This window comes from Nyctereutes procyonoides, unplaced genomic scaffold (genome assembly GCF_905146905.1).
Source record: "Nyctereutes procyonoides isolate TBG_1078 unplaced genomic scaffold, NYPRO_anot_genome, whole genome shotgun sequence".
Taxonomy (NCBI): Eukaryota; Metazoa; Chordata; class Mammalia; order Carnivora; family Canidae; genus Nyctereutes; species Nyctereutes procyonoides.
The window spans coordinates 38,545,528-38,572,767 of NW_026575024.1; the positions used below are offsets into that span (position 1 = coordinate 38,545,528).

Below are 27,240 nucleotides of genomic sequence, written 5' to 3' on the forward strand. Positions count from 1 at the left end.
CCGGAGCGGAGAGGGGAGCGCGGGGAGGAGGGGAGGTGGCTCGTCGGGTGAGTGGCTCCGGGCGGCAAGGGCGGGGGAGCCGAGCGCGGAGGTAACTCCGGGCCGCCACTGAAGCCCTCCTCCTCATTCTCCTCCTCCTCCTCCTCCTCCTCCTCCTCCTCCTCCTCCTCCTCCTCCTCCTCCTCCCCGCGCTCCTCTGGCGGCCGCTCCCGCTCCAGCTGCGGCGGCGCGGCCACATCTGGGGCGCCCATGTGCGCTCGGGGGCTCGGCTGCGCCCGCCCCGCCGCCGCCCCCGCTGCCCCCAGCCCGCAGGGTGGTCCCCGGCCCCGCCCGGGTCCCGGGCTGCCCCCCTGCCCCGCCGCCGCCGCCGCCGCCGGGGAGTGCCGGGGTTTGCTCCGCAGTCGGCTTGGACGCCCCCGGCCCCGCCGTGGCTCCGCCGTGGTGCGGCGGCGGCGGCGGCGGCAGCGGCGGCGGCTCCTGCTCCCCCGGCCCGGCGCGCCCCGCTGAGCCCAGCGCCAGCCCCGCGGGCCCGGGGAGCGGGGCCCCGGCGGGGGCCGAGGCGGGAGCCGCGCTGCCAGGCTCCCGGGCTCCAACTCCTCCTCCCCCGGCGCCGCCGCCGCCGCCGCCGCCGCCGCCGCCGCCGCCCGCCGCGCCGGGTCCTAAAGCCGCGCGCCTCAAGAGGATGGTGCGCCTGGCGGCGGAGCTGCTGTTGCTGCTGGGGCTGCTGCTGCTCACGCTGCACATCACCGTGCTGCGCGGCTCGGGAGCCGCCGACGGGCCCGACGCGGCCGCGGGCAACGCCAGCCGGACCCAGCTGCAGGTGAGTGCGCCTCCAGAGAGGGGCGCGCGTGGCTGCGGGCCCCGAGTGGCGGGGAGCTGAGCTAGAGCCCCTGGATGCAAGGAGGCGGGTCCCCCGCCCCACCGAAGAGCAGCTGCAGGGCGGCCGCCCCGCGGGGACTGGCACGACCGGTCTCAGGCCGAGGCGGAGCGGGGTGCGTGCCTGGAGGCTGGACCTGCCCTGAGGTCTGCAGACGCTCCCCCTAGGGTCTGTCACAGGTCAGGTCCCCGGGGGCGCGAGGCTCGGGATGGGCGAAGGAGTGTGTGGAGTGCGTGTGCGTGTGCGTTTGCTCTGGGGCGCTGCCAGGGTTGGTGCGTCCTTTAGAGGCTAAGATGCTACCCTGTGGGGAGAGGGGAGCGGTAGGGGGGCCACCTATAGGCTGATATCCCCAAACTGGGCTGGAGAGAAAGAACCCCGGTAGGTCTGCTCCTTCGCAAAGCAACGCCAAAGGTCGGGGAGTAATGTCCCGAGGAGAAGGGCCGGACACCCTCGGTCCGCCCGCGTGCCCCTCCCCAGCCTTGCCCAGGGCGCAGTCAAGCCACCTGTCGCGCTTGGGGACCGGATCACCTGGCACTTCAGCGCTCAGCTCCTTTGAGGGTTGCTGTGGGAATGGGATTCTGAGGATCCGTTCAGCTCCGAGGCGGGGTGAGGGGGTGGAGGTGGGGGGTCGCCTCTGGGGAGGAGATAGTCGGCTTCAAACACAAGGTCAGTTATGACTTCAGAATGGAGGATGGCTCAGGTAGGGATTTCCCGCCGCTGTCTTGGAAGAAGTTCTTCCTGGAGCCTAAGGGTGTTAACTACTGTCAACTTGGAGCATGACTAGAAGTCAGAAAGGATTTTCCCGGGAAGCAGTGGGAATTTTCTGGCTCCTTAAAATCTCTTCCCCACACCAGCCTCTCTAAAACTCTGCTCTGCAATGTCCAGGTAAGTATCATTCGTTGTTCCCAAAGGGCTTTACAATTATTGCCCCCTGCTAATCCCTTTTTTTTTTTGACATTTTTATGTGATTTTTGTGAAAGATTCTATTGTTAAAGAGAGAATTCACTTAAATATTTCCATAGTCCTTACTATGTGCCACTGTGTTAAGTGCTTTACAGAATTTCATTGATTTGGGGATCCCTGGGTGGCGCAGCGGTTTGGCGCCTGCCTTTGGCCCAGGGCGCGATCCTGGAGACCCGGGATCGAATCCACGCGGCTCCCAGTGCATGGAGCCTGCTTATCCCTCTGCCTGTGTCTCTGCCTCTCTCTCTCTCTCTCTCTCTCTCTCTCTCTCTCTCTCTCTGTGACTATCATAAATAATAAAAAAAAATTTCATTGATTTAATGAGGTTCTGTGCTGTTAATATGCCTCCTCTACAGATTCAAAAACTCAGAGAGATTAGGAAACTTGCCAGAGTTCATACATTCCAAACTCTTGATTAAGTATACCAAGTTTTCTCTCTGCCAGGGTGTCAGACTAAAGCAAGGCGACCCTTGCACACAAATGCAGAATCAGGAATGGAAAAGTGTACACCCCAGAACCTCCAGTTCTTTTAAATTTGGGATATTTCTGAAAATGTCCTAAGTTTGTGGGGTCTTCCCATCTTCTGCTGTGGGCCAACAGCTACAATGACAGACTGATAGGATTCCTTTGGGGAAACTGAAGATACTCCCACTCTATAGACTGTGGTACACCCACCAGTCTAGCACTGTGGGCATAATTCTTAACATCCTCAAGATTTCTGGAGGTCATATTTTATACATGATGCTTTCTTTCCTCATGGACTCATGAAAAGCTGTAAAAATGATGTTCTATGGAAAAGTAAATTTGGCAGATTTCTTTATGAGGTGTTTGCTATCATTAGAATAACCTGGGGTTGGCCTTTTCTGACTGAACAGTAAGATAATGAGAGAAGCAGCTGGTGGAAGTGGCAACTGCAAATGGGAAGTGGATTGAATTCTCAAAAGGGCCTTTGGCTGAAGAATTTCCCCAAGAGGGCAAAAGAAATGGAGGATTTAGAAGGCATAGTGCTCCTAGGAATACATTGGGTCCCAAAGAGCTGCTAATCCACCGGCTTCAGCTTATCTTGTAATAGTGTTTGGTTATTCTGTCCACTAAATGCACTTATCCAGGCAGAATGATGAGTTTAACAGTTTGGTTCATAATTTTATTCTCTTTTGTAATTTGTTATTGTAAAAGTTTTATATTCTTCCTGACTGAAGTTATTTCTTTGGCTCTCCAAAGATACGATGATTTAAATGTAGAAAGAGCACATGTTCCACCAAGTGAAAAAGTCTGCAAAAGACATTTATTAGTATGTTGTTTTCAGCCCCGGAAACTAAATTCACTAGTAGCAGGTGTATTTAAAACAAAACTAGGGATACTATATTCTTTCTGTTTACTGGGCATTTTTAACCCATCTTAAGCTCCATTTAAGTTTGTTAGCTCTGTGATATTTTATTTTATTTTATTTGTTGGCACTGTGATATTTAAAGTTGCTAAACTCATTCTTTGTAACTAGAAAGTTAATCCATTCGTATACTACATTTTTTGGTTATTTCTGCTTAAAATATTCAAAAATATGAGGTTACAGTTAGAAATGCACAACAGTTGGTTTACTTACCCAATCTGAAGTATATTTAAGATCGTATAAAAAGAGATACTCCTATATTTAAGATCTGGTGGTTTTGACATATCAAGGACACCCAATAAAATAGTAGTAAGAATAACAACAATAATAGCTAAGATTTCTCAAGTGTCTTTTATGTGTCAGACACTATTCTTAGCACTTTACATCTATCAACAAAAGTCTTGTGAATAAGCACTATCTGTTATCCCTGATTCAAATGAAAAAACTGATGTTAGTTAACTTGTCCAAGGGAGCACAGCTAGAAGCTGCTTAATTTATTTTTATTACTTTATAGTGTAAAAATCTTTGAAGAATATTTCTATTCCAACTTCTTAGCAAAGCCTTTATGTTGGGTATGCGAGAGAGAAAGCCTTTTAACAACTTATATTTTCAAACACATCTTGGCAGTCTTATTGGGTTAAATATGAATATATATTTTTTTATATACACATACATTGATAACATTGTATATATGTACGCACACACACACACACACACACAAAACCATGATCTAACCTGATTTTGGGGGTAGTTTCAACATACTAGAGGATACCTTTTTTTGACTCTGTGACTGCCCCTGTACGTAGGTATGCTATTATGAGGTGGCAGTAAAATGCTCTGAATGCACTAGATTTCATGTGGCTCATGAAAACAATGTTAGTCTTCATACTGTTTTCAGTATTTTAAAATATCTTACAAGACATTGTCCAGTTGTCTGCAATAGCTGCATAAAAATGCATAGAAATGTGTACTTTTTTCACTTTTGAATGAAATCTTACCTCCTTATAGAAATAAGTGTCTCGTGTTGATCAAATATTCGGATTAGTTCTTTCATGTCTTTAATTGATAATAGTAAGAAAACAATTATATTTAGTAAAAGCAGTCTGGAAGATAGAACATCCTAAAATATAAGATCCATGGGCAATAATAGTAATTACTATTATATGTCTTTTACTTTAAATTCAAATGATGGCCTCTCTACTAAATCTCAGTCAGATTTTAAACCACGAATCTCTACAGATTTTAAATAATAAAGCTAGACCTTATTAAAACAATGAAATGTAAGCAAGTATTATAAATCATCAAGTTGGTTATTTTTATAATACCATTAAAAGAAACCAAACTCTGAAATGTAATTAACTGTCTTTGTTCTCTGTCTCCTAACTACTGTCCTTAAGAGTTCTTTCTCCCTTTATCCCTTTACTTGCCTTCAATAAAACAGTTTAGCTTTTTGCACTCACTGCTTTTGATTCAAGAGGTTAACTGAACTATTTATAGCAGTAGAAGCAAAAGGAACATTTATTTTTACTTCATACAAATAAGTTTCCTTGTAATGATTCTGTGGGATTGGTCATTTTTCCATGTCCATTTCACAGATAAGGAAATTGAGGCCTGGAGAGATTTGAGTGACTTGCCCAAGGCCACAGAGCTGTGGTGGGCAGGGCCAGAATTCAGCCCCAGGCAGGCAGTCTGTGGAGTCCAAGTTCTTTTCTCAGCAAGACTGCCAGCTCTGATCTGAGTCAACAGCTATTGTGTTTCTTGTTTCATGACTTGCCTGCTCATTTTTCAGGCAGGCTGTTTGCTCTTATCCCTGGAATTCTTTATAAATTATGGATGACTGTCCCACTTAGCTATTACTATGTAACAAACCACCCCATTACTTACTGGCTAAAAACAACCACTATTTTATTAGCTCATCAGTTTGTGGGTCAGCGACTTGCTCTGGGCTCAGCTGAGTGGTTCTTCTGCTGATCTCACCTAGAATTACACATGCAGCTGTAGCCTTGTTTTGGCTTGACATGAGCCTGATAGTCCAAGATGACCTCACTCACATATCGGATGCTTGATGCAGGCTGTTGTCACTTCAGCTCTCTCTCGAGTCTTTCATCTTCAAGGAAGCTAGCCTGCATGGCTTTATATGGTGGACTTGGAGCTGCAAGAGAGTAAAAGCAGAAATTGCAAGACCTCTTGATGAACTTATACAACCTCAGCTACATTCTAGAGCCCAAACAAATCACTGGGTCAATTCAGAGTCTAAGGGACAGGAAATAGACTCCTCTTGATTAGAGGACCAACAAAGTAGCATTGCAAAGGAGCATGTGTACAGGGTACAGGAATTATTGTAGGCATCTTTGCAAAATATCTATCATATTGACCTTTTGTCTCATTGACCTTTGTCTCATGTTTAGACCGATCTTCCACTCATCTTTTAATATTGTTTCTGCTGCCTTTAGCCATGCAAAAACTTTCTGTTTTAAATGCAAGCAACTCTGAGTCATTTCACTTATGACTTTTGGTTTTCTTGCCTTACATAAGAAAGAGTTCCTCAAATAAAGATTGTCAAAATCTTTAAATATATTTTGCTCTAGCCATTTTATAGTTTTTTATTGTTATTGATGCTGTCATTGTTTAGAACAACAATCTATTTTGGTGTTATTTGTGGGTTTAAGGTTGAAGATAAAGATACAGCTTTGGGTTTTGTCCAAGTGAGTACTTGTCCTGTCATACCTAGGTTTGGTTACTGTTGTGAGTAGGGTTTTAATTTTTTGCTATTGTTATAGTCTCCAGTTTGTTAGTTCTGGTATCTAGGAAAGCTATAGAAATATATGCTTACTTTTCTTGGTGTATGCATGAAAGCTAGAAATATCCATTTCAGTAGTGGGATCATTAGATTCTCATGAGATGAGTTGAAAATCTTCATTTTTTTTCACCTTAGCACTTTAAATAAGAACTATCTTTTTTATGATATCATTAGAATTCATTCATAAAACCCTTTTGGGCTTGGTACATCTTTACTTGATATCTCTGATTAACACTCCATGTTATTCCACAGTCAATAGTCTATTCAGATAATGTAATTTCTTTTTGGTCAATTTTGGTAAATTACATTTTCCCAGAAAATCATAGATTTTTACATACTGATAAATTAGATAAATTAGACTTCCTCAGTGTAAGGTTTGTACATAGTACAAACATTTTGCAAATATTTCATCACTGTATATTCTTATGCTGTACAATCTTACATGTCTTTGTAAGACCTATCAGATCAAGATTGTTAATTATATTATGAAATATATTAGTGTTTATGAATATATGAAAACCCTCAACTCTTGATATTGTCTACTTATCTGCTAATTGCTCAAGAAAATTAATTTCATTTTTTTCCTAATGTTGTGGATTTGACTATTTCTCATAATCCCATTAATTTTTGCTTTACTTGTTTATAATCCATGGTGTTAGGACATAAAATGTCCTTTTTGGTGGTTTTATTTCATCAAGATGAAATTCCTTATTTATCATGTTATTGACTTTTGCCTTCAATACTTTTTTTATTTGATATTAATGTTGCAACTCTTGCTTTATTTTTTTCTTCTGGGATTTGAGTGTCTTTTAAATATCTCTCTTGTTAATAACCACGAGCCAAATTTCCTTTCTCCATGCAATAATCAATTTACCTCATTTATATTTATTATGATTACTGATAGATTTTAAGATATTTTCCCCATTTTATGCGGTATTCTCAAATTGCCAAATTTTTTTCCATTTTGCCTCATACCCTCCAATATATTATCAGTGTGACCTTTGGCAAGAGAGTTAGCATATGTCTTAATTCCTCTTCTATAAATTAGTGTAATAATGATTTCCAAGTGCTATTGTAAAAGTTAAAGCACTGAATGATGCTAAGTACTTTATTAGCACACAAACATTCAGTAAGTATTTAAACACTATTTACTTTGTTCGTTCTTCCTTTAGTTTTGAAAGTTTCTATTGCTGTTACTCTTAATATTCTAACAAATTTGAACTGACACTTTTCTGTCAGTGCTGAAAATCAATCTGTATTTATAAACTAAACCCCCAAAGTAAGATTCTGACATGCCTTTTTAATTATCTAGACCTAGCTATAAGATTTACTTATTTCTTTATCTGCTGTTGCTGCTGCTTGAATCTCATATTTTCATCTTTTATTTTATTGGAAAACATTCTCAAAAATTTATTTTAGAAAGTTTTTATCAAAGGTTAACCTCTCTGAGATCCAAAATTTTTTAACATATCTTTATTTGGTTCTCACACTTAAATGCTAATTTGGCATTTGGTTGTGTTCCATATTGTTTCCTGTCAGAATTTTGAAGATAAAATCCAATTTTATTACCCCATCTCATGTTTCATTCAAAAACCTGATGCTGTATCTTTGTAGATGACTATTTTTTTTAACCAGAAGCTTTTAGGATTTTTCACTTTATTCATAATGTTAGAAATGTCATCATATTGTGTTTAGATTTAAGGCTTTTAGTTAATTAGTTCTGGTTAGCACTCAGTGGACCCTTTAAATCTGAAGCTCCAAATTTGTCTTCATCTTGAGGATATTTCTTGAGTAATTTCTTTGCTTACGCACTCTTTAATCAGTTTCCTGTCCTCACCTTTTCCTCCTAGCTTCTAGATCTTTGCTACTCCTCTCTTCTCCTCACCCCTCTCCTCTCCTCTCCTCTCCTCTCCTCTCCTTTCCTTTCCTCTTCTTTTCTTCCCTTCTCTTTCTCCCCTCCTCTCCTCCTCTTCTTCATTCTTTTTGTCTCTCAACATTTTTAAAGCGTTTTATAAAAAATAATGAATATAATATGCATACAATAAAATAACTGAGTCTTAAAAGTTCAGTTCCATTTTTGACAATTTTATATGTCCATGTAGCCACCATCAAAATTAGGATATAGAATGTCCACATAATCTGAGAAAGTCTTCCAGTAAATCATTTTAGGCAATTCACTGCTTCAGAGGCAACCAGTGTCTGACCTCTATCATCATAGTTTGCCTGTTCCAGATCTTCATATAGATGGAACCATACTGTGTACATTTTTGTGTATGTGTCTGTCTTCTTTTGCTCAACATAATGATTTTGGGATTCATTTGTGTGGGTGTGCATATCAGTAGATTTCTCTAATTTATTGTCGAGTAGTGTTCCATTGTGTAACTATATCACAATTTGTTTATCTACCCCCACCATTGGTAAAACTTTGAGTTGTTTCCATTGCTCTTGGATTTTTTTTTTTAAAGCCATGGAACATTCTTGTACAAACCTTACTGTGAATATATGTTTTCATGTCTTATGAGTAGATACTTAGTAGTGCCACTGACATAGCCTGTATTCTTCATATTATTATAGGAATTCCACCAAAGAAACTCACTTTTTACGGAGATTTTTCTTCACTTTCTCAGCTCTGTAGTGTTTCATTTTCAATTGGTTACCATTTATTCCATGTCAACTTCTTGTAGGTGAACCTTCTCAGCTTGTAAAGCTTACATTTCATTGTCTGTTGTGGATTTATTTATTTATTTTTATTTCATTTGTCTTTTCAGTAAGATTTGGGGAGGGAAAAGAAGTAAATGAAAATGCTTGGTCTGCCACCTTGAAGTGAAGTACTATAATTTTATTTCTTAATTTAATGTTCCTTTATACAAACCAGAAAGTTTTATTGTTTGTGTAACCCCTTTGTTCATCCTTTCCCAGCCATGTTCTAAAAGGCATTGATCTTTGAGTCTGGGGGACACTCTTAGAAGTCATGAGAACTATCCATTCCATAACAGATAATCTATTTTGGTTTTAAAGCCTCCAGAGGAAAGAATCCCACAATCTTCTGTATGTCTTACAAGTATTTCTTTTCACAACCTTCAATGTCACAGTATTTTTTCTCTGATGTGTCCTTTGCATCTTCTATGCTACATCTTAATTTCATGTTTGCTCTTTTTATCACTATTTACTCACTTTTCAAAAAAGCATCTCATTCAGGACTTGAAGACTGTTTTTTAATAGTTTTTTTTTTTTTTAACCTGTCTGCACTGGTGTTCTTCTATAGTGTTTAATGGGTTCTGTGGTTTCCTCTTTCTCTCCCATCTTCTGAGAATATCTTTCTTCTGCAACCCTTCGCTCAGAATTTTTTTTTATTTATAAAAAAAAAAGAGATGGTGATGAAGCCTCTTTCTTCAGTGACAGCTAAGGGTGTCCCTGTCTGTACTCATTTCCTAAAAGACAGAAGATTTCTTTAGGGGATGGGATAATGGTGTCAATTTAATGCCCAGAATGATATGCTGTGAGTTTAAGAAATAGCAAAGGAATGTGCTATTAAGAAACATATATCATTTTGCATTTTATTTAAATTTTCTCTGTATTCCACTTCCATAGGAACTTCAAAGAAGCTGTAAACATAAAAGATAAAATTTAATTTCTTTCTTTCTGTGGCTTATGAGTCCAGAGATTAGATGGAGTACAATATTAATAAAGTCAACATGCTAGTGCCCAGTGTTCCACTCACTGTCCACTGTGGTTACTGGCCTGATAACATAACCTTATGGCTTCTTCCCTTCTCTGCCTCTTCCCTCTTCCCCTACCAAAGTTTCCTGGGGTCATCTCCCAAATATACTTCTTGCTTTTTGTCTAAGAGTTTCTTTGTGGAAGAGAGCCCAAATTAAATGAAGCACTACTCAAACCATAGGGATGGTGACCACTTCTCTAGGAAGTGATGATGTAAGAAATGTACAGGGCAGAGTTTCCATGAGGCACTTGCTACTTCTTGCTGTCATTAACGAAGTTGAAGCCTACTAATCTCAGAAAGGTATGCACTGTGGGCAGCAACAGAATCAAGCTATGCCATGTCCTCCCAGAGCAGCTGGGAAGATGGGAATTCCAAAATTGTAGGAATGGGAAAGATCAGGGCTGGGCAAACCCTCAAATTCCTGGTTTTTAAAGAGATAACTGGTCTTTTTTCTCCTGAAAGCCCCAATTCCATGCTTGTTTGCTCTTTTAAGTAGGAGGATGAGTGGCAATAGAAAGTGCTCAAAGGTGTGTGGGGTTGTCATCTAATGCCTAAAAAAGGGAGAGGCCAAAGTGCCTTGATAAATATAGCTTCTCATCAACTCCCCAGGCACCAGTCAGCATGTGTCACTGAAAAGTTGTCTCTGTAAACTGAGTAGAAATAAAAACAGTAGGCTAACTACTCCTTCTTCCTGTTGACCTGACCTATGCACATTTTGGTAAACCAAGTCATCTTGCATAGATCACTGTCTGTGTGACTGGTATACCTCTGTAAGAAAGCAATACTCCCTGGCCCCCTCATAAGGACAGTGCTGCAGGGCCAATAGAATAGAAGGGTTTCTGTCTTCAAGTTTGGGGCCCTGGGCTGCTAGACTCACTGTTTGGGGCAACCATTGGGGTGCCCCCAGATGTTCACATAAGTGACTTGGAAAAAGGAAGGCAGACTGTGAATGCAATAGGCCACTTCCTGGACACCACATCTCCATTTTCAAAAATAATAAGATGTGGCTAGAATCTATATGAAGGATCCAGGCAATCTGGAAATGATGTCATAGGCCACCCAGGTGTTAACTTACTCCCACTGGCGTCCAGATAGAATATTCATGCCAGTGCCAATGAAACAAATGAAAAACATGCCTTGGCTCCCAACTACCTTTCAGAGGTAGGGATGGGGAGAGACTAGGGAGGAAAATAGCAACTCTGTTGTTATTTCTTAAATTACAGCTTTATTGAGGTGTGATTGATGTACAGTGAACCATGCATATTTAAAGTGAATGATCTGACGAGTTTTGACACCTGTGATATCATCAAGATGATGAATAAATCTATCATCTCCAAAAGTTTATTTGTGCTCTTTTGTGATTCTTCCCTCATTCTCCAGCAATCTCCAGGCTACTGAGCTGCCTCTTGTCACTATCAATTTGTTTCTGCATTTCCTACATTTTTATTTAAGTAGAATCATACAGAATGTATGGTACAGTGAACTTTTTTGCTTACCATAATGATTTTGAGAATCATCCATGTTGTTTTATGCACAAAGCGTTTAATCCTTTTTATTGCCAATTAGTATTCTACTGTATGCATACAATATGTTTATCCATTCATCCACTGAAGCACATTTAGGCTGTTTCCAATTTGGGCCTATTAAAATAAAGATGCTATGAATATTCAGGTATAAGTCTTTGGATGAACATATGCTTTCATTTCTCCTGTGTGAATACTTAGGAGCAGAATGGCTCAGTCACATGATAGGTTTATGTTTAGCTTAATTAAGGAATTGTGGCAATCTTTTTAAGGCACTCATATAACATGTTTAGGATATTTAATAATCCCTGGACACCACTGGAAATCTTCAGAATATTTGGAAGTTGAGTCTCAGGATGAGCTCTTCCTACAGTTAAAACATTTGTAGATTGTAATCTATAATATACAGTTGAGTCTTAAATGATGCAAGGGTTAGGGGCACCAGCTCCTCCCTCCCTGCCCAGTTGAAAATCCATATGTAACTTCTGACTCCCCCAAAACCTAACTACCAAAAGCCTGCTGTTGACCAGAAGCCTTACTGCTAACATAAATAGTTAATCAACACATATGTTGTATTTATACATACTATATACTGTATCCTTACAATCAAGTAAGCTGGAGAAAGAAATTATTATTAAGAAAATCATAAGGAAGAAAAAATACATTTACAGTACCCTACTGTATTTATCAATAAAAATCAGTAAAAAATCCACGTAGGAAGACCCATGCAGTTCAGCCCCTGTTGTTCAGGAGTCAACTGTATTATGAAAAAGTGAAGGAAGGAGAGAAGATACTGTCTCTTTGGAGAGAATTCTCCTCTATTTTTTCAAGATGTCCAAAGTACAAAAATTTTATGGGTCTCCATTCTCCAGGTGTTGGTGGTAGAAGAAGTTAGGTACTAGACCAAAAAAAAAAAAAAAAAAGTTGCAAAGACGTCCCAGCAGAAGCCTGGGCTTCCCCCAAAAGCCGTTGTCCTTGTGCCCTTCATCTTCCTGCCCCCCTGCCCTCCCTAACTAGAAATTAAGAAAACCAGAAATAGATTTTGTATCTCTTGCCTGGGGACTCAATTACATTGTGACTTGGAAATCTGGTATTGGTTATGAGCCCCAAATGAATTGGAAACCAGTTTTATTGCTGGGAACCTTCAAATTCCAGGAAGTAGAAAGGGCAAAAAGTAAAAAAGGGGGATCTCATTAGGTGATTCTAATCCCTAGCCCATGAAGTGGGCTGAGGAACCGTTAACATGAGCTGACCTCCAGGCTATACTAGATGTTAAAAGAGAGCGCTCAGGGTTAGAAACCCACCCACAGTTCTCATCAGAGGGAAGGGACTGGCCTTCCCTCATGGATCCACTGCCCTGATGTTCACAGGTGCAGTTGTAGCTCAGAGACACAAATGAGAGACTCGGGATAAGTACTCTGCCTTTGCACCCAGAGCAGGTTCCTGTTCTGTGGAGCAGTAGCTGTATCCCCTGGGATCTCCTTAGGAAATAAGCGTCTCAGGCCTCACCCAGAACAACTGAGTTGAGGACCTACATTTTAATAAGGGCCCCAGGCTAATCATAAGCTTAGCCCCGTTTAAGAAGCACCATTCAAGATGCTTATCTTGCAAGTTGCAAAGTCCCAGAAAAGACTCAGTAGAGGTCAGGGATTATTATGCTGCATGACAAAGTACCCCCAAATTCAGTGGCTGTAACAATAAACATGTATTCTCATGCTCATGGATCCGCAGGTCATTCGGGGTTCAGGAGATCTAGGCAGGCTAGGATCCAAGCTGTGGGTTGAGTCTGGGTGTCTTCCATGTGTCTTCCATACTTCTGCAACCAGCAGGCTACCTGCCGCATGTTCCTCTCATGACAGTGAAAACACACAGTATGGCAGAGGCAACTAGCACTCTTGGGCCTTTGCTGGGGCCACATCATTCTTTCAGCACAAATTAGTCATTAGGCTTAACAGAGTGGCCCATCACAGGCTTTGGATTTGTTTCAACTCCACTTCTGCTTCTCACTAACATGTGTGCCCTTAGGCAAAAATTGCACACTTCACTGCACTTCTCTATCCTGTTCAGTAAAATGGGATAATAGTAATATAGCTATCACTAGGAGCAAATACTGTTGCAAGGACCATCCTTGATGTACAGGAATGATTTAACTCATGGATATTGGTGTGTTAGAGCTGTGTGACCTTGGGCAATTCAACTCTCTTCATTTCATTTCCTTTATCTAAAAATAGACATCCTGTTGGGATCATTCTAATTTTTGAACCTTATTTTCAAAACTAATAATGATGAAGCAAAGGCTAACACTGAGCATTGACTCTGTGTCAGGCACTGCTATAAAGACTATATGTATTTACACCTTTAATTCATGAAATAGCCCAATGGGGACTATTTCTACTTTGTAGCTGAAGAAGCTGAAGCAAAGCAGTGTCAGGAAATCAAGGTTTATCATCTGATTGTTCAGAGCACCTCATGTGGAGGGAGAGATATCACAATACCGATGGAGTCCAGGCTGGCTCCATGTGGCTGACACATTCTGCCTCCCACCAATCAGGGATGCTTCTGAAAAGGCTATTCTTGGCTTCTTCTCCCATGTGGGAGAAGGAAAAGAAAGAGCAGGGACAGCTTGACAGAAGAGACTGGGAAAGCAGCTGCCCTCCTATTTCAGAGGAGGCGCACTCCCCACCCCACCCCACCCACCACGAGGCCACATCCGAAGCAGATGCTGGATGGATGTGATGAGCGTTTCCAGTGGGACCCAGCCATCACCTAGGGAGCCCAGGAGGAGTGTGTTGTGGAGGAGCCCAGCCTGGCTCTGGGCCAGCATCAGGCCAAGGAGAAGGGTGGGGCCTGAAGGACCCTGCCTCTGAGAACCTAGAAGTAGAAAAGGCTGTGGATGTCTAGCAGCACAGAATTCTGCCAACTGAAGGTTGTGTCTGAGTCAAGAAATGCAGATCTTCCTTCTGAATGCCCTCCCTTGTGCAGTCTCATTGCTTAAAAATCGTGTGCTCCATGGTAGGGATGGAACTGTGCCCGCAAATATGTTATTCATCACTCACAGAGCCTTAACAATTTAAGCCTGCAACCACTTCCTTGATGAAGGGACACCCTTTCCTACCTTCCTTTCCCAGACATAACAAGAGGATCAGGACGTGCCTGGGGGACAGGAGTTCCACAGGCTCTGGGAGCTGTCTATTCTGTTTTTTAATGATTGCTGCTGGCCAGAATTATTTCTTCCTGGTGACTAATCCAATTTTCCCTTTCTTCTGTGTGTCACAAAGTCCATTTCCTCAAGGTCTTCTGAAGAACAAATAGTTTTTTAAATGTTTCCCATAGTTGAGAGTAGTATCACATTTCCTTTTTTAGTTATCGCATTACATCACTAATATCTAATCAGCTTGTGGACCATTCTGGTTTCAGATCTTTTTCAGTTATTCTTCTCAAGTCCCTTTCTGCCGTGAACCCCCAGCATATTTTATCCTCTGTTTTGTTTTGATAGGCTGTGTCTCATACTTCAGGTATGTTCTGCAGCTCCCTCTTTCTTTTCCTTTTGTACCCCAAATGTTGAATTGGGACAAGTCTCACTTCAACAACCTTAATAGCTTGTTAATGTGTTGATAGTCACAAAATTGAGCACTGACTGGGTATATAGCTAAAATAGAAAGGAAAAAAATAATTGTAAAAAATATATATGGCCACTGAAAATATGAAATCACTGTAATATGAAATCACTATAATATCCCATCAGAAAGGCAAAAAGGTAAAAACAAAACAAACAAACAAAAAACACTGAAGACACCAAGTGCTGGCAAGAACGTTGAGCACTGATAGGGAATGTGAAGTGATATAAACACTTTGGAAAATTGGTTTTCCAAACTACTAAAATAATATATATGTGCCCTCTGACCCAATGATCCCACTCTGGATATATATACCCCACAGAAATGTATTCATGTATGCACTCAAAGACCTGAGAAAGAATGCTCAGAGCAGCACTATTTAAATAGCCTCAAACAGGAAATGGCAAAATGCCCATAAACAGTAGAACAGATCATCAGTAAGTGCACACACCGAGAGCAAACAACAACTCCTCACAACATGTACAACTTCACAAATGTAATGTGGACTAAAAGAAGCCAGGCGCGAAGGAATACATGCTGGATGATACTGTTTATATAAAATAACTGGGGAAAACTAATCTATGCTGTTAAAAGAGAGAACACCGGTTACCTGGTCAAGTTAAGTAACTAGAAGGGAGCATAAGGGAACCATCTGGGGAGCTAGTAATGTTCTATTTCTTGATGTGAGTGTAGGCTACACAGGTGCATTTAGTTTGTGAAATCTCACTGAGCTGTCTAGTTATATATGTGCATTTTTCTATATGTGTATCATACTTCAGTTAAAAACTACAGTAAAGAATGCAAGAGGCAGGGTGGACAGTATTGAAGAGATGGCCACTTTTCATGGGGAAGGGCAGCCCACAAGCCTTGGAGCCCACTCCCTTTGCTTCTTGATGTGCAGGACCCTGCAGACTGGTCTCCAAATTTTAATGAGTATGGACGAATTTCGATGTTATGGGGATACTCCTCTGCCTCCATGGCCCCATGCTATTGTTACAACATCAAAGACCAACTGCTGGCTAAGATACAGTCCATATGAAAAGAATGACCAGCAAATTTACTGCTTGACTTCATTCCCTTTAAATGGAACTGGCCCCGTGGTCCTCTTTCAAAGCTCAGTTGTGGACATATATCTTCTTTATAGGACATTGTGTACAATAAAGAGAAACAATAACTTAAAATTAAAAAAAAATACTTTTGAGAGCGCTTTGAGATGAGCATTCCATCACTGTGGTTACCTAAGCCCAAACGCTCCTAAAAGTCCAGCCATTGGTCTGACAGCCTTCTATTCAACGTGGTGACTTTTTCCCACTAATTGAGTTATATTTTTATGCTCCAGCCCTTTCCCTGGGCTCTGCAAGGTCTTGGGAAAGTCCTTAATGAGGGGTGATCTACTTCACGCCAGAGGGCCACCTCACGGAAATCAGGCAAAATGGCATAGTCCGTATCCCATTACTCATTAACTTATTTGGAATTGTCCTTTGTGGAGTACACATTTTTTAAAGGACTGAGACCAAATGAAGCCTGGATCAGTTCTGTTCAGTCTTTCAATACCTACGTGGATAGGATTCCTTCACACAGTCCTAAGGGTGGGAATCTCAGGGAGTTATTAGCATTTACAGATACTAGAACTGAGTGAAAAGAGAACAGAGTTGTTCTTATGACTACGAGAAAATGAAGAACTTTATTACCTTTCTAAGAGGAAAAATGGTTCTCCAGTATGCAAGTAAAATCACTTAACACATACAGGATGTCTTTGGCGTAACTTGGGGTCTGACCCAATTGGTGGAGGAGGCTTCTGTAATCAAAATTATCAGCCCACTCAAAACCAAACAGTCCAGAACGATCCTTTCAATATGCAATCACTTATTACATCAGTGAATCAGCCCACAAGCGATAAAACATTTTCAAGAGTGGCCAAGTCACCCTGGCTCAAGGTTTCTACTTCTGTTTAATCCATTACTGTTGAAAAGGTTGGGCATGCCACACTTGACTGGAAAAAGGCCAACTCCTGAGTAGATCCTTTCCTTTCTGCTCCTCTCACAGGCATCTACATGAAGACACATCTACCATGTAAAACAGTGTGATTTTCCCGTTGAGATTTTGGTGGAGGCAAAACAACTCATAAGACACCTCTGAAATGAGATAAATCTCACCTAAAATGGGAATAAGCATCAAATGGAAGAAACTGGAAATATTTGGAGAGGCCGTGGGATCCTAAGGAGACTGACGCTAACTGTGGAGCAATATGTGGAAATAATGAGAGTCAGGCTCTTCAGAGGACACCTGTGGCAGACAGCTTTTCTGTTCCAAGTTCTGAAGCCACTGGCCTTGTCACCCTGAAGTGCAGTCCAGTGCAGTGCCTGTGCCCCACAGTGGTTCTTTCACTGCTTTTTCTCCAAGGCCCGACCCAGTGCTAAGCTCTGGGACAACCCAGAAATGAATGTCAATGTCCTTGGCCCTAAATGTGTTCATAAATGGGGAAAGGAGGAAAGAATAGAAAGGAAGGTGCCTGACCAGACCCAGAAAACTCAATTACAAAATGAACGGGCCCAAAATAAGTGAAGAACTGTGTGCTGTGGAGCCAAGAAGAGCACCATTCCCACCTTCCTAATGTGGATGAAGGACAGGGATGGGAACACGGGGGAAAACTAAGACAGAATCACAGCTGTAAAGGGCTATCCTCTAATTAAGAAGCCTGCATCTCCTCTCTGGGCCTCTGAGTGCTTGTTGCTCCAAGATTACTCAAACCATTAACTCAATTTACTTTACTTTGAAGGCTCCTGTATGTGCCTACTATTCCTTTACTGGGGTTCTGCATGCCACTTAGGGTGCAGTGGAAGTGGAAGTATGGTGGAAAATTGGCAGTGAGATAGAGCTTGCCCTAGTGGCATGGGCTGTCTGTAGGCCACACAGACTCCCTTGAAAAGAAAAACTCAGCACCCGCAAAATCCCAAGTGTTCAGCCTGGAGCAACATCGGGGAGCGATCTGTGGGCTCCTCCTTGAGATGTAAGGAGAGGTGGATCCTGGCAGGAAAATTGCTCCGGCTATGCCCCTGGGAGGTCCTAGCAATCTAAATAAAGGGCTTTTTGTACTGCAAGATCCATGGGCATATGACAGGTGCTTGTGTATGCAGGGGTCAGTGCCCTGCTCACCAAGTTGAACCAGGGCTTCATCTAAGCTCTATGCCACCCCACCCCCACAACCATGATGAGGCACTCACCAAATCTTAGAATTCTGTTGTTGGCAAGACACCTGGAAAACTGAGTCCCAACTTCTCATTTTTTACATGAGGAATCCAAATCCCAGAGAAATAAAAGCACTCTCTCATGATAATGCTACTCATTTCAGGTTGTCTGATTCCCAGGCCAGCTCCCTTTCATGAAGCCACAAAACCTGCCATTTCTGGACATCTTTAAGAGTTCATGATCTTGTTTTGCTGAAGAGAATTGGAGCAAATGTACATAAAATGCCCAGATTCTGATAGTACATTTGTCATTAAGTTCTTATGAGATCTGAAAGGAAATTAAATGAGCATGGATTGTGGCTTTTTTATTTCAGAGACCAGCTTGCAGTCAGGGAAAGGACATGATGTACATATAAGTAGAGGGCATGGCCCAACTATAGAGTAAGCATTCTAGGATCCCATTTATTCATTTAGCACTTTTGTATTAAGTGTCTATATTGTGCAGGCACTGTGCCAGATACTGGAGATTGAATAGAGTATAAGTTTATGCTCTGGAAGGGAAGACTGAAAATAATGAATTCATAAGTAAAGTAATTAGTATAGATTATAATAGGTGCTTAGAGAACATGAACAGGGAGCAAAGATAGGGAATACCTGAGAGTACCGACTAAAAGAGTGTGGCCAAGGAAGGACTTAATGGAAAAGTGGCACTGAAGTCTGGAGCTGAAGAATAAGAAAGGGCCATCTTTGCAAAGAACTATTTGGAGAACAATTCAGACAAATACAGTCACAAACACCAAAGCCTTGAGATAAAAAACTTTGGCTTGACGAAGTAATAGGAAAGAGATTGGAGAAAGGGAGCAAGTATAAGGGAGAAAATGATTTGAGAACTTATAGGAGAGGATGGAGCCTTCTGGGTCATGATAAAGGATATAATTGTTCTCTGAGATCAGCAATGAAGAAGCCATTAAGGAGACTTTAGATGATGGCTCTATATGGTTTGTGGAGAATGGGATGGAGGGGAGTAGACATATTAGGAGTTTCCATAATAAAATAATCCAGGCAAGAGATGAAGGGACATGGACCAGGTTGGAGAGGAGAGGATAGACTCAAGATACCGTTCTGACACAGAACCAATAGGATGTGGTGATGGATCATATTTCAGAGTTGAAAAACTGAGCAGTCAAAAATAACTTCTAGTTTTATGGAAGGTGAGGTGTACCTATTAGTGGATCTATATTGGACATATGGAATTTGAGGTTCCTGTGAGACATCCAAGTGAAGATGGTGAGCAGGGAAGTGGTCAAATGGACAGGGAACAAAGACCACTGTCATGACCCCAGTGGTAGGAAAAGAACCAAGAGTTGTGTCATGGACACCAAGGGAGGAGAATGCCTTAAGGAAAGAGTCCTTTTGAATGCTGCTATGAGAGCAAAGGAGATGAAGACAGAGAAGTGCCCATTCAGCTGGGCAGTATGGCCATTGCTGAAAGCCTTGATGAGAACAGTTTAAGAAGCATTATGGGAACAGATGCCATTCACTTCTACTGGGTGAAGTACCAAATGGAGGTGAAGAAGAAGAAACAGAATCCATAAGTAAGTCTTAGTGAAGCTTTGCTATCAAGGGGAAACATGCTATCATGTGGATATGGGGTTGAGGGAGCGTATTTGGTTCATTTGTTTTAAGATCAGAGATACCAGAGTGTCATTGATGCTGGGACTGAGCCAGTAGAAAGGAGGAAATTAATTATGAAAGATTGAGAGGGGAGAGCTAAGGGGTAAATTGATCAAGAAAGCAGGAAGGTATGTGTGGAAATTGGCCTTTGATAAAAGCAGGGATGACCGTTCCATGCAATTGTTGAAAAGGAGGAAAAGATGAGCTATGCAGATGGGAGTGTAGATCTAGTGTGAGAATGTGATTCAATCATACAACTCTCTTGAATGAATTAACCATGGATAGCTCCTGTTTCTTCAATGAAATATGCAGTGAGGACAATGAGGAAGAAAGAGTAGGGGACTTGGAGAGAGTAGATATGAAGTAGTCATCTTGGATACCAGAGAAGATGAGATTGTGAGGGGAGGACCATTGATTTTGGAACAGTGCTGAGTACTCATTTCAGGTTTGAGAATCTGGAAAACAGAGCAGGTTTTCATGTTGGACTATTTTATTTTTCCCATCATCCATCTCCATGGCTACTAACATAGAGAAGTTGGATCATTGGATTCAACTAGAACTGAGGTTTTGCCAGTGAAATAGATCAGAGGGAGAGAAGAAGGCAAGGAGAATTGAGAGGAGTTGCACAGAATGGTTATATAAAGGAACATGTGCTAAATAAGAACGAAAGTAAAAGAGAAAGCTGCAAGGTGGTGAAAAAATGGCAGAAGACCAGAGATCTTTGGGAATGAGCTAACAGGATATGAATTATGTTTGTGTAGAAGATTTGCTGACAGGAGGTCTAGGGCAGAGGGTAGCTGAGATGCAGTAGGGGAATAGGTTGTTGGTGGTGAGAAGTCAAGGAGCTGGGAGGGCCCTCTCCCCAGATGTTGAAGTTACCAAATAGGATAACAAATGAGTTTGGTGAAGAAGACTGAGCCAGAAGGTTACATTTTCGATGAATGAGGGAAAAGGACCAGAGGCCCCATATTAGAATAGGCATCATCCTGAAAGGAGCATCAACCTGAAATTTTCATGCATTTTTTATTTTGTTTGTCAGGAGGAAGGGGAAGAAATGGTCAAGAAGCATCTATGGGGACCAGGAAGACCTAGGAGGAGGTTTAAGGAATAGCCAGAGAAGTTGAAAATGAGAGCAGATGCCTTATCATGGAATGAAAGTCCTAGAAGGAGGTTTTGGGAGGGTGGAGGGGGATAGGTTGAGTCCAATTAAGAGATGTTCAAAAGAAAAAGAGAGAGATGTTCAAAACAGTGTGGGATGGAGAGCCCATGGTCATGGAAGATCTCTCAATTACAGCTAGAGAAACCATCATGGGAATGGTTTTGGGCTTCTCTTGACTTGAAGGAGACACCCTTTTCTCAATGGTGTGATGGCCTCTGGGCTCTTATTTCTATGATTAGTTTGGTGTAAAGGCATCAGATGAGGTATAGGAGTCACTTAGGTCTCGCAACGTGGGGTTGGCGGCCATAGCTTAAGGCATCAGCTCCCTTAGTGTTCACTTTTGGAACAGTGTGTGCGGGTAGTTATACAGACCGCACCCGATTTTATCTACCTGTTTTTGTCAAACACATATATAGCGCTTATTATGTGCTCAACACTTTTCTAAACAAGTGATGAATGTGAATTTATTTAATCCTCAAAATAACACCATGAGCAGGCACCCTTATTAACCCTATTTTTACACTCTAAGGTTAAATAACTTGTCCAAGTCACACACAGAATTTGAACTCTGGCTGCCTGGATCCCAGATCCCTACTTTCAACCACTGACCACAGTAGGTCGGGGCAAAAGTTCCTTTTTTATTGTCAGAAAGATCTCTTTCTTGCCTTGAATGTCAGAAGACATGAGTTTGAGTCCCAACTCTGCCACTAACTGGCTGTGATCTTGGACATAGCCCTTAACTTCTATCATCCATCCGCAGCTTTCTTAGTGGTCATTTCCATACATCACTAAGGGACTCAAGCTGACGGAGGCACTCTTACCTTAATAGTCCCAGCTTCAAAGACACACACCACTCCTGCTCATATCAATCATACCTTACTGCAAGGTGGCTGGCTAGTGCATTCCCTGGTTGCTTCCACTTTGGAGCAGGAGTACCTATTTTTGGTGGATGGCTAGCCCACCCTGCCTTATTATTCAGTGTGCCTTATGCTTCCAGGACTCTGTGTATGCACTTGTGTGTACCACACTTGGGCCTTTGCTTTTTGTCTTCTTCCTATCTCACCTTTAGGTATGTCTCATTGCATGACCAACAGTGGACTGTTAATTACTATGCAGTCCATCATTTCAGAGAATATAAGACATGTAGTCAAGAAAAAAACTGAGTCCTTCCCCAGTACCAAAACCTAAGGAAGAAATTAAGGGTGCCCCCAATTTCAAGCTATATTCATCACCTCTAGGCATTTACTTGCCCCGTGAATATGTCTCCAGCTACCAGTCAGCAAAACGTAGTTTGGGTAGAAGTTGCTATATAACCTATTTGATTGGGAATACAGGACTTAGTTTACAGTGTTTCTGCAGTTAGAGTAGCAGGTACAGTTTCCCTGAATCAGTTAGACATTTGAAGGAAAGAAGGACTTACTTTCTCTATTATCCAGGTAATGTTTCCTTTAGTGGAATGGAGGTGAGGCTCAATGCTCAATGGCATTTGCAGTAGGGAATGTTCATGTTACCCCGCTGCAGTGGAGGAGGTACTGATCCACCTGCAGGTGAGAGAGAGAGGAGAGGGGAGAGAGAGAGAGAGAGAGGGAGAGAGGGAGAGAGCATTAGCAGTTTAGAAAGGTCACACCTATGGAAAGACCCAGCTATCTTCCCCTTCACTCACAGACAGGTGAGGAAAGAAAATATGCTTCGGTCTTGTACTAAATGCAGAGCTCATTTTCTTAGATGAAAAGTATACATGAGCAGAACTGATTCAGAACAGCTCATCTAAGGCTGATTTGCAGGTGGCAGTCTCTCACCACTGTGATGACCACAGGTCTCACCAAGGTGTTAAGCTCAAGTACAGAGGCTTTGTTTCCCACTACTGTGGAAGATGTCATTACAGGGTGGGGAAACAGCCTTAGCTAATAAAAACAGAGTGTGGTTACTTCTTTGGGCATTGCATGTCTTTAAGTCCTACAAGCTATGTGGTGAGGCAGTTTTATAATTTGTTTTTCTCACAAGATGACCAGTGAAAAGAATTTAATTACAAGTAATCGCATTTTGTATAAAAAACACTTTTAAAAAGTTTAACACGGGAAGTTTATTCCATAGTTCACAGGCATAATAATTAGCTTTGCTAGATATAGCTGTAATTTAAACACAAATGAAGAGATAATTCGTTTCTTAAAAATCCATCGGCCAAGTTTTTTGTTAACTATCATTTGAGTATGTTGGCACCACTAATGCATTTGTGGGATGAGGCATTTTATATTGAGAGAATAGTTTCCCCTTATCAGGCTCCTAAAAACAAACCTCCAATGCAAAATCAAAAGAAGGCACAAGGAAAGGTGTGTTTCACCTAAATGTCAGTTTTAGAGGCATCTGCCTTGCCTGGTGTGCATGGCATTAATTTCCTGACAGTTTTTCTATTGGAATGCCCCCCTGAGTTGCTTGAAATTGAGAATCAAGTCATGTTTCTTTAATCAGCTCTAGGAAACAGTGAGCGAAGGGGGTGGTGGAGAGGTTTCTTTTTATGAAAAGTTCTAAAATCAGCAAAGCCTAGAAAAAACGAATATGCACAACCTTGGGCTAGGAAACTAGGGTTTTAATCTCAAAGAGCGTTTGTCCCCACCCTCTCCATGCCAGTTAAGTATCTTTCTCCCTATGTTAGTTATCTCTTGTTCCAAAATTTAGCAGTTTAAAAACAGACATTTATTATCTCACATTTTCTGTGGGTCGGGAACTTGGGCGGGCTGAGGCTGCAATCGAGTTTATCAGACAGGACAACAGTCATTGCAAGGCATGGCCAGAGGAGGACTGGCTTCCAGACTTAATGGCTTGCTTATTGGCAAGATTTTGTTTCTCACAGGCTGTTAGCAGAGGGCACCCAAAGCTCCTTGCCGTGGGGGCCTCTCCATAGGGCAGCTCAAATACAGCGACTCACTTCAGAGCAAACAAGTGAGGAAGCCAGAGAGTGTGAGCAAGACAAAATCCCTGGTCTTTTGTAACCTAAACTCAGTGACATCCCATCATTTTTGTTGTATCCTATTTGTTAGAAACAAGCTACTTGCTCTACCCCACACTCAGAGGAAGGGGATTGCACAAAAGTGTGAATTCTAGGAGATGCCACCATTAAGCATCCTTCAGAAACTGCCTTCTGTACTCTGCTCCTCATTGTAGATGGGCCTGCCCATTCCAATTTGTCCCAGTGGACCATTCCCCTTCATTGTCTGGTGTGATGAACTGGATCCCTACTTCTCTAGATCTCCTTATTTTTAATTCTGGTTTCTCTTGTCTATTCAGAATATAATACATTAATTTTCTTAAAAATGATTGCCTTCTCATGCTTAAGAACTTCCAATGACTCCTCTTATTCCTTGCCTCAGAACAGGTATCAAGGAATTGCGTATCTGGAATTAATCAGCTTTTCTCGCCTTTTACTTTATAGGCTGTATTTGCAGCCAAATTGGACTCCTATTCATCCTTATGCCCTCCCCATGCTCTTTAGCCTCTCTGCTCAGACCATTTCCTTGGCTAATACTGCCTTCCTCCCTCTTTCCAGCTGCAAAAATTCTGGACAAGTTGCAAAAGTTTCTCTATGAACTGTCAAGGTGGAAATGGCCCATTTCTGAACTCTTATAGCATTGTGCGTCCATTAAGTGATGATTCCATTATCCTTCATATATAATTATCTGAAGGTATGAAACATTCCCATTCCCCCCCTGCCTGCAAAAACAGGGTAAGGGTCTCGGGAGCAGAAATAGTAGCTTGCTTCTCTTTTATATCCCATGGCACATGGTGTAACCCCCATGTTCAGTAAAATGTGCTCTGTCGGTATTTGTGCTTTCTGAAATGCCTTCAGTAGATTTGGGAAGACACAGCAGAGATTTTTATTTCATTTTATGGATGAGGAAACTGAGATCCAGAAAATTGACCTGCTTGCTGACAATGACAGAGCCCTGATTAAATTCTTGAGTTCCAACAACACCCTGACCTATAAGAAGGAAGTGACTAATTTGGACTTCTCCAATTCACATCTGATTTTTTTCTTTTAAATGTAAAACTACTTAACCTGACGTGATTTTCTTGGTGGAATGATATGATTCAGTCATTCAATAATCCCTGCATTGTAATAAATGTTCTTTTCTTTTGATTTGTTTTTTTAACCATCCCAGGGCAAAAGAGAGAGTAGAACAGAGAATTTATTTAATTTTTTTAAGATTTTATTTATTTATTCATGAGAGACACAAAGAGAGAGGCAGAGACATAGGCAGAGGGAGAAGCAAGCTCCCTGCATGGATCCTGATGTGGGACTCGATCCCAGGAACCCTGAGAACATGACCTGAGCAAAAGGCAGACATTCAACTGCCGAGCCACCCAGGTTCTCCCAGAGATTTCTTTTAAATAAATCAATAAAACACCACCAGGGGCAGGAGGGGGCCTGAATCTGCAATTTTTGTTCCTCCGTATATTAGCCTTTTCAACTTAGCCAAAAAAGCAGCATCAGGAAACATTGTGCTATTAAATGTCACCTTGTGTGTGTGTTGCTGTTACCTGATTCACTTCTGACCATGTGATGAAGTAAGTTATGGTGCAGCTTGTAGCCTGCACAGCTCAAGAAGTTCCTAGTGACCCAGGACACTTCCACCAGATGCCTTGGCTGGAACCACAGGCATTTCTGTCAGGAAAGTGGGGTATGTGGTGTGTGTGTGTGTGTGTGTGTGTGTGTGTGTGTGTGTGTGTACGCATATGCATCTCGGAGGATGAGCAAGTTAAAAGAGAGACTCAGGCATGAAGGGTAATTATTTCTCAAAACCCACTCTCCAGACCCCTGTAGGCAATATTCTGAATTCAAAATAATTTTCAGCCAAGTCATATTTGCACCTGGGAACTGTGAAAAGTATTGAAAGCTTCAAAAAGGAGATGTAACTTGACCATGACAGGAAGTGACTTACAGCCCCAGAGGCTCAGATGTATTGACATAAGATAGTGAAGTAGGAAAGAATGATGGTTTTCAAAACCATCAGATTTTGGTTTCTCTTTTATCCCAGTATGAAGCGTGTGTCCTAGGATAAATCCCTCTAACCACACAGTGCAAAAGTGACAGGTATGTAACAGGCATTGTCTGAATCCCTTGCTTTGGTGGATCTGATACTGAGGAAAGTCAGAATTGCGTCTATGGCTTCTTCATCCTGCATCAGCACTGTAGTTTCCAAATACTGTATGAAGCTGATTTTCCGAGTGCCAGGTGGGCCATGCCGTTGACAGCAGCAGCAAAAAGTGCTGAAGGAATTAACCACTGGGTTATTTGAGGCTAATGCAATGGTGCTCCATTCATATTGGTACATTTCTTTGTGCATGAATTGTCAGAAGCCTTTATTCTCTAGCATTTAATCCCTTTATTCTCCTTTAAGAACATGTCTTGTTTCTCTACTTGAATTAGCAGCCTGATGTCCAGCATCAGGTGATTATCCAAAAAAGCTGAATGTGAACTGCCCATAGCTGGTGGTGCATGAACTGACTCAGAGAGGCCATGATCAGCTGGAAAATTTGATATAATTTTGACAAGTTGGTGGGCCATTCATCTTAGCAGTGAGGTGTCTACGCTCCATAGGAAGCTATTTTTTTATGTAACATTTTGTCGGACATAGTGCCTCAAGGGTCAATCTCAGAAAGATCTTAGGTTTAGCCAAAGCACACTTCATCATTTCCTAGCAGGTGACTTCATAATACGTGAGACCATTGAACTTCACCACTTGATCCAGGTCCCATAACACTAATTTCTACCAGAGTTCCTCTGGTGTTCCCTAGGATGAATTGCACTAATTTTATTTTTCCTTTCAGCCCACTTCTTGCCTCTTTCTGTACCCCGATCCCAGGGTTAAGAGTGACAACTTCAGATATCCTGAAGGGATGTCACATGGCTTTGACGCCATTCCTCTGACCCCACGAGATGTTTCCTGGTTCTATGTTACCAGATGTTTGGGAGGAGGAAAAGTAGCATAAATATATTTTTATCTACAAAGCATAGCACTGGCTTCAAATTTATCATGAAGATGCAAATGGGAGACAGAGTGAAAGTATATGATGTAAGGAAGAGAGATGATAAACATGAAACTGGTAAAAAGGGCTATTATTTCTAAAGCTGCTTATATAGGAGAGAAAACTGTTTGTATTTGGGGAAGATTGGCTACACACCATGGGCCAAATTCTGGCCCCAAGTACGTGTGGTCAGCCCATGAGCCCTGGAAAGAATCTGACTTTGCCTTTATCCAAATATTAGTCATTTCTGGGTGGATTGTTTTAGGATGATTTTTGAAAAGATAAATAAAATGAGGACACAAAGACC

At 41.8% G+C, this 27,240-nt stretch overlaps 1 protein-coding gene across 1 annotated transcript in view; it reads left to right on the forward strand.

Annotated features, from left to right (window-relative positions):
* Positions 1-616: 616 nt before the first annotated feature.
* The window catches only part of ISM1 (isthmin 1), a 72,116-nt gene continuing 45,492 nt past the window's right edge, over positions 617-27,240 (forward strand). Inside the window, exon 1 of the mRNA XM_055343683.1 lies at positions 617-820. Within this exon, the coding sequence (XP_055199658.1) occupies positions 683-820 (138 nt within the window). The 5' untranslated portion in view covers positions 617-682. The remainder of the gene's footprint in view (positions 821-27,240) is intronic.